The sequence below is a fragment of the Talpa europaea genome, assembly GCF_964194135.1.
Source record: "Talpa europaea genome assembly, chromosome: 5".
NCBI lineage: Eukaryota > Metazoa > Chordata > Mammalia > Eulipotyphla > Talpidae > Talpa > Talpa europaea.
The window spans coordinates 37,762,483-37,770,155 of record NC_140071.1 but is presented as its reverse complement, the minus strand read 5'-3'; the positions used below and the strand labels follow the sequence as shown (position 1 = coordinate 37,770,155).

General features: G+C 36.7%; 1 protein-coding gene across 1 annotated transcript; it reads right to left on the bottom strand.

Moving 5' to 3' along the window:
- LYSMD3 (LysM domain containing 3) lies at positions 1–6,044 on the bottom strand (the record flags this gene model as incomplete). The annotated part of the gene is made up of 2 exons (XM_084233982.1): positions 5,781–6,044; positions 1–663 (listed from the first exon to the last, which is right to left on the bottom strand). Exons 1-2 carry the CDS (start codon positions 6,030–6,032, stop codon positions 1–3), a joined length of 915 nt encoding a protein of 304 aa, XP_084090108.1. The 5' UTR covers positions 6,033–6,044.
- Between the last annotated feature and the right edge of the window lie 1,629 nt (positions 6,045–7,673).

The following is a 7,673-nucleotide window of genomic DNA, read 5'->3' as shown; positions in this document are numbered from 1 at the left end:
CTATGTTTTGTGTTGAGCAGCAGGTAATTGAGATTCATGACCATATTGTTTATGATCATTTTGTTGGCTAAAGGGTATTCCTTTAGTTGGAGCGATTTCGTTTTCCATTTCTTTCTGCTGTGACGGGGGTGTGATCCCTGAATGTAAATGTGAAAAATCCACTGTTGAATGATGACTAACATCCACTTTAGCTAAAATTTCATAATACAACAAATAAAATACTGGCGTTATTATCCCTACTATCAACATTATCACTACAGCTGTCCACCAACCTATTCCCCAGTCTGCTCCATAATAAGGATCCTTACGCTGAATGTTTTTGTTATCAGGTTCAAAACGTATTTGTTGTGATGTTAAGGCAGATACCACCTCATTAAGGTTCTCTTTTTTGGTGTCTGTACATTTTACTATTTGCTCTATGTCTCGGTCTACTTCTTTTAAAAAGTTACCAGCTGATTCACTGGAAGAAAGAGAATCATTAGCTGACAAAATCTCCTGTTCTGGAACATATTGAACAGATGAAGGTCGTGAAGTCTGTCTTCCTTTTGGAGGATAAAGTGTTTCAGTCAATGAACTAAACTTTTTTACCGGAATTCTAATAGACCTTAGGGCAAAAAAGTCTTGATCGCTGATGAGATTGTTAACCCTCTTGATATCTGCTACCTGTAAAAAAAGAAAAAAAAGAAAATGTGCAACATTCACCTAAATTCTAAATCAAAATATTGGTAGTAATAGTCATTTACCCTGGTTACTTTTGGGGGGAAAAACAAGTTGAGCTTAGTTATTAGTACTATTTTCACATCCTGCGGGATTTTATTTGTGGATGACAGTTCTACCCATATTGTTCTACTAGTTTTAGAAAATCACTAATTACTTTTTACTACCACCCATGTATTAACGCTAATGCTAGCTATTTAAGTAGAGTCTAGATTTTTTGATTTTTCTTTGTACACCATACACAAATATCATACTTCTGCTGTTTGTAATCAATTTGTAGAAGGACTGGCAATACTTATGTTCTTTCTTACAATGTGGCCAATAGTGTACAAATATTAGCTTACTCTACTAAAATATTATATTTTATCAATAGCAGAATGATATCAAAGCTAGGATGTGCCATTACTTTATGTATCACTAAGGGGAAAAAATATTGAAGATGCCACCATTCCAATTTCAAAGATGTTTAAGATATATAGGGAAAACATAAACCTTAAAACTAATAATATATTTTTCTCACTTGTTCTTCAGTAGCCATTTTTTCTAAACTTCTCAGCATAAATGCATTACTAAGCTCCTCCCCAAATTAGTCATTTTTATAAACCTTCCCTCTATATTATACAGTTCTAAACTTGTCTGTATAGCCTCATCTGCCTACCATTGAGAATAAGGGGAGCAGGTATTTCTCAGATTTTCTATCAGCATGCCAGGCTTTCCCATAACCTTTTAGTTATTAGTCCCTTTCATCATTTCCACCAATGCTTTGTCCTAAATCCTGATCACCTGATTGATATCAAAGGGGTAAAGTCTGGTATTAAACTTAGATTTCTGGGTTGGTCAACTCAAAGGATGATAATGTTATTCACTGAGGTATGGAACACTGTTGAAGGGAGAAAGAGAATACAGATTTCATACATGTTAACTTTGCGGTCCTTGAAATATACAAGTAGAAGATGGCAGGAAGACACAGATGTATGAAATTCAGGATGATCTTGGCTAAAGAGATAACTTCTGTATTACCACAAGTCACAAGAGTAGATAAGATTTTCTAGAAAAAGACAGGGGGTAAAGATGACAAGAAAGATTCTGGAAAAATGCCAACATTTAAGAGAACAGAGTAAGAGAAATCCATAAGGAATATGAATCAGTAGCCAAGAAACCAAAGTATAAGTATGATTGATGGTGGTTAAAAGCACCTAGTATCTTGAGTTTGAAGTGTGGCTCTGACATTTTCTAATTATATCATTTGGGGCAAGTTATTTAACTTTTCTGCAATTGAGTTGCCATATATGTAATATGGCAATAATAATACTGCCTACCCGACAGGGTTGTTGTGAAGATTAATGAATTAAAATATGTAAAGAAAACTTAGAATAGTGATATACAGTATATTATAAAAGTGTTAGCTATAATTAAACATTAACAGGAAATCAGAAACTGCAGAATCAAAGAGATCAAACAAAGTTTTTAGGAGGAAGCAATGAACAGGATCAAGTAGATTACTAATCTGCAGATTACTAATCAAGACCAATAAAGACTAAGAGGTTTTACTGGAAAAATTAATTCCTTTGATGTGTATGTAGGGGAGGACAAAGAAGATGAGAAGAGGCAGTAAAGATCAAGGGCTCTCTGTCATTTTTGTACCTAGACACTTGTTTATTAAGGCAAATGAAGATGCACTGACAAATCCCAAAATCTAACCCTCTTCTTTTTTTTTTTTTAATTTTTTTTTAATAGAGGCATGTTTATTTATTTATTTGTTTGTTTGTTTTGTTTTGTTTATACATGCACTGGGTACAGTCAGATGCACAGGAGGGTGAGAGAATTCACCAGAGCCAGAGCAGGGAACAGAGCAGGCAGAAGGACCGAAGTACACTGCTAAGGGGAGCAGCGGGCGGCAGGAGAGGTCTGCACGCCATGTGGGACCCACCTCTGGTGGCTGGGGAGCAGCCGGGGATCAAACCGGTGCCGCAGAGGCCGCGGGCAGCTTCGCAACCCAGCGTTCAACCACTGCGCCACCGGGGAGGCCCTAACCCTCTTCTTTTTAAATATCCCTTTTCTTATATGTTCCAATAACTTCAATATTCTTCCAAGGTACGTTATCTCTCTACATACACCTATATTTTCTGCTAAGCTAATTTTCTTGGTTGTATTTAGGTTGCCAACCTTGTATTTTTTGTCCTCATCACTGTTTATAACAGGAATATTTTTATCATTCCTAAGACAATATAAGTGGAATACAGCACAAATATATTTTTAAAAATGAGAAATCTTCATGTAAAGTTTTTTTTTTTCCCCCTATGTGAACTGCTGGCAAAATGGAGCATTGCATAACTCCATTAACACTGTTGTATAAATTTTTCCACTATGGTCAATGCCATCTTTCCTTTAATGTTACACTAATTTTACGCTAATTGCCTTTAACTATTATTCATTGTAACTAGGAGTCAGATGACACAATCTGTAATTTCTCCTAACTACATTTTCCACCAGATTCTTTTTTTTAAGAATTTTTTTTTAAATTTTTTAAATTTATTTATACAAGAAGTGGGATACAGTCAGAAGCACGGGAGGGTGAGAGAATTCACCAAATATAGAGTGGGGAGCAGCAGGCAGACAGACCAAGGACACCGCTGAGGGGAGCAGCGGGCTCAACCAGAGAAGTCTGCTAGCCATGTGGGTCTCTCCCTGGCCGGCCTGGAATCGAACCTGCATGCAGAGGCTACAGACAGTTTCACAGCACAGCGCTCAACCTGCAGCACCACAGGGGAGGCCCAGCTTCTCTATTCTCATGACAGATGCTTTAGTCCAAATCCTAATCATTTGCATTTGCATTCTTCCACTACTTTATCAGATGCCCTCTAATTCACTAGCAGGTTCCCCCACCATTTTAAAATTAAATTTTTAATTTTATTTATTTAAATTTTATTAAATAAGATTATTGAAATCCCACAATGGTGTTCTCTTATTATACAAAGTTTTCCCCAGTTATCTCAAAGTGCTTCACCCCAAATAGCTTTGTGCCATTCATTTCTGAAATACAATATATTAAAGCTCCTCCATTCACTTTTTTTTCCTTCTTGAAATTTTCTTCACATCACTATCACCTGCCTACAATGCTTGTTTCCTTTCACCTCACTGTAAATGTGATCATTTTGAATCATTCAACATAGCATTTAAAATTTCTCTTCTAAGAAGTTTCCAGGCTCATTAAAGGAAAACAAATGTTCTCTAATAGCTACTAAACTCACACTCTTCTTTTGGATCCCCACTTTGACATTTTTAGCCTTGTCCCTCATATAAATTCATAAATATGTGATTCAATAAGAATCAAATAATCAATAGGAGGTTTTCAAGTACAAAAACATGTTGAGAATATAAATATTAAAAGAAAAAAGGACTGATATAAAATTTCATGCTTATTAAAGAAAGAACTGAGATATATATTTTTTATATGAATGATTTTAGGAAGCAAATTCTGGTGTTATTTAGAATTCCATAAACATTTTGAAGAGTATTCTAATAGTCTTATTTTAAAATATCAAAATTGTCAACATTTGGAAAATTATATCCTCTGTAATTATTCTGTAATTATTTTAAATATTAAAATTAAGAAGTTAATTTGAAAATGTGCAAGGAATTATATTATATACATTTCAAAATTCTATACTATTGGAAGTATGAGAACAAAAAGATTGAAACTCAGGGTTCTAAATTTACAGTTTCCATATCAGTGTGTTTATAAGAAAACAGTCTCTGCCAAAGATTCAAGATGGACATCATGACAGATATAGTTTAAACAGAGTTTAATATTTATTAAAATAAAAAGATGCCTTTCCTTTTATCTAGCAATTCTACTTTTAGGAATCTATTCCACAGAAATAAAGGTACTACCATTTAAACATATCACTGTAGGGTCTCCCCGGTGGCGCAGTGGTTGAGCGCTGGGCTGTGAAGCTGCCCCCAGCCTCTGCAGTGCCAGTTGGATCCCCAGCCACCGGTGAGGGTCCCACATGGCCCACAGACCTCTCCTGCCGCACCCACTGCTCCCCTCAGCAGTGTATTTCGTCGGTCTGCCTGTTCTATTCCCCGCTCTGGCTCTGGTGAATTCTCTCACCCTCCCAGTGACTGTACCCAGTGCTTGTATAAATAAATAAATAAATAAATCTTTTTAAAAAATAATAAAGATATCACTGTAGGGGCCTCCCCGTGGCACAGCATGTTGAGAGCAGTGCTGTGAAGCTGTTCAAAGCCTCTGCAGCGTGAGTTCAATTCCCGGCTGGCCAGGGAGATTCCCACATGGCTCAGCAGACCTCTCCTGTCCAGCCCGCTGCTCCCCTCAGCAGTGTATTTCAGTCATCTGCCTGTTCTGCTCCCCGCTCTGTCTCTGGTGAATACTCTCACCTTCCTGCGCCTCTGGACCATACCCCCAGCTCTTGTATAAAAATAAATAAATCTTAAAAAAAAAATCATAAAGATATTGTGATAGGTGTGATAGTTACTACACAATTGAAAGCCTGATATCCATGAGTAGAACAGTTTAATAATTGTGGCACACCCATATTATGGAATATTATATAGTCATAAAAACGTGTTAGCTCTTTAAAGCTCTGAATGTTGTCCATGATATACTAAGAAATGAAAATGGCAAAGGAAACCTTCAGAGTAATATGCATATCATAAACCACTTTTAAACACAATTCCCCAAGTATTTTACATATATTAAAACAAAAAAATGATACAGAAAGAAACACAAAAATATGTCACTTTGGAAATATTTAGGAAATTGGGGCAGGGGAAAAAATACACACACACACACACACACACACTTTCTCTTACAACTTGAATAAGGAGAAAAACATAACACATTTGGATATTTTTCATATTAAAAACAGAATCACAGATTTAGAAATAAACTTAAGTATTCACTTCAAAACTTCACATCCACCAACATGATACAGATTTTGATGGAAAGAGGAAAGGAAAAAAAATGACACAAAATTTATTTTAATTTATACTAATAAACAATTTTTTGGACTGTATTATGTAAAATGAAAACTTACCGTACAACAGTACTGAAGGGCTATTGCATTTAAAGTATCTCCTTCCTGTATGTCTTTTATTAATACTATAATGTCATCAAGTCTATCTCTTGATGTACTTCTTCGGATTTTCTCTTTTCCTCTGGACCGAAGTTCATAAACCTCAGCATCCTCCTCCAAAACATCACTGTCTGTACAATTTCCAAAGGCATGTCCTTGACCACCTGAGTGAACTCCTGGAAGAGGAAAACGACTCTGATGCCTCCCAGCCATAATGTCAAAATCTAAGGGGGGAAGAAGGGAGAAAAAACTTTGGAATGTAGCTGAAACACTGGCTTGAGCCACATGCCTCTTACATTCAAGATACTTTGTATTTGTATTTTCTTTTTTCAGACAGTTTTAGTTTTTTAAAAATTTAGATTGAAGTTTTACTGCTGTTGAAGTACAATAAAGATATCTGCCTGTGTAGGCAACGGAGTGGGAAGAAGTGATCCATTCTTATAGATCATGTATCACAAACATGGGTGTGATTACAGTTTTTTTTCCTGTAACTTTTTTTTTTTTTTTTTGGCAATAAAATTGGTTTCCAGCACTGTATATGATTTAGGGGACTAGGTTCACATCTCTTCAGATATGTATTGCCACACCTGAACTGATTACATTTTAACAAGGGCAAACTGTTAATTTCTAGTTCAGATGGAATTAAAGTATATGTCCTACCTTTACACACAGTAATTAAAAAACCCAAAACTTTCTAGTTTGTTCTGCATTTAAATTCATGTGGGATTGAAGTAACATTGTACTATCCATTTATCTCCCTGGACTATACTGAGTTCAGTGTTTACAATTAGTACTATAGAGGTCATGATTTTCCTCTTGACCAGAATTTTATTCTTTCCTGGAGGCTGTCACCAAACTTTTAACTTATCAAAGTCCTTATCAAACTCAATTTATGTTTCATAAAAACTGTGAACAGAGTTCATATGACTTTATTTCTACTTCAGAGAAAATATTGTAGAATGAGAGTTGACCTAAGTTAAAAAAATACATCAATTAATACTTTACTTGCATACTCACTCTTAACTCACCTTAATCAAATAGATCTATTCATTAAAAACAAATAATACAAGAACAGGCGCCTCCCTGGTGGTGCCAAGTGATTATGACACAGCACTGTGAAGCTATCTGCAGCCATTGCAGCACTTCCCGGCCAGGGAGGTGACCTACATGGCGCAGCAGACCTCTCCTGTCTCGCCTGCTGCTTCCCTCAGCAGTGTATTTCAGTCAATCCACCAGTTCTGCTCCCCACTCTGTCTCTGGTGAATCTTCTGATCCCCCACTCCTCTGGCCTGTACTCCAGTTCTTGTATGCATAAATAAATCTTTAAAAAATATATAATACAAGAACATAGTCTAACTGCACATTCAGTGTTGACTTCATATTGTTCATGTAAAAGAGGATAGACTACTGGGCCTCCCTGGTGGCGCAAGGGGTTAGGCACAGCACTATGAAGCTCTCCACAGCCACTGCAGCATGAGTTCAATCCCCAGTCAGCCAGGGAGCTACCCACATGGCGCAGCAGACCTCACCTGTCTCGCCCGCTGCTCCCCTCAGCAGTGTAATTCAGTATATCTGCCTGTTATGCTTCTAACTGTCTCTGGGGAATCCTCTCACTGCCTCCCCCCGCACACCTCTGGCCTGTACTCCAGTTCTTGCACACATAAATAAATAAATCTTAAAAAAAAAAAAAGGGATGGACAGCAGACAGGTAGTAAGAGACACTGTAGCTATAAAATACTTGGGACTTTATATCGTGGCTGAGATATTGAGAGGGAAGTTGTTAAGGATCATACCAAAATGTATGATTTGCATCACTGAATAATAGTGGTACCATTTTCGAGATATGGAAAACTG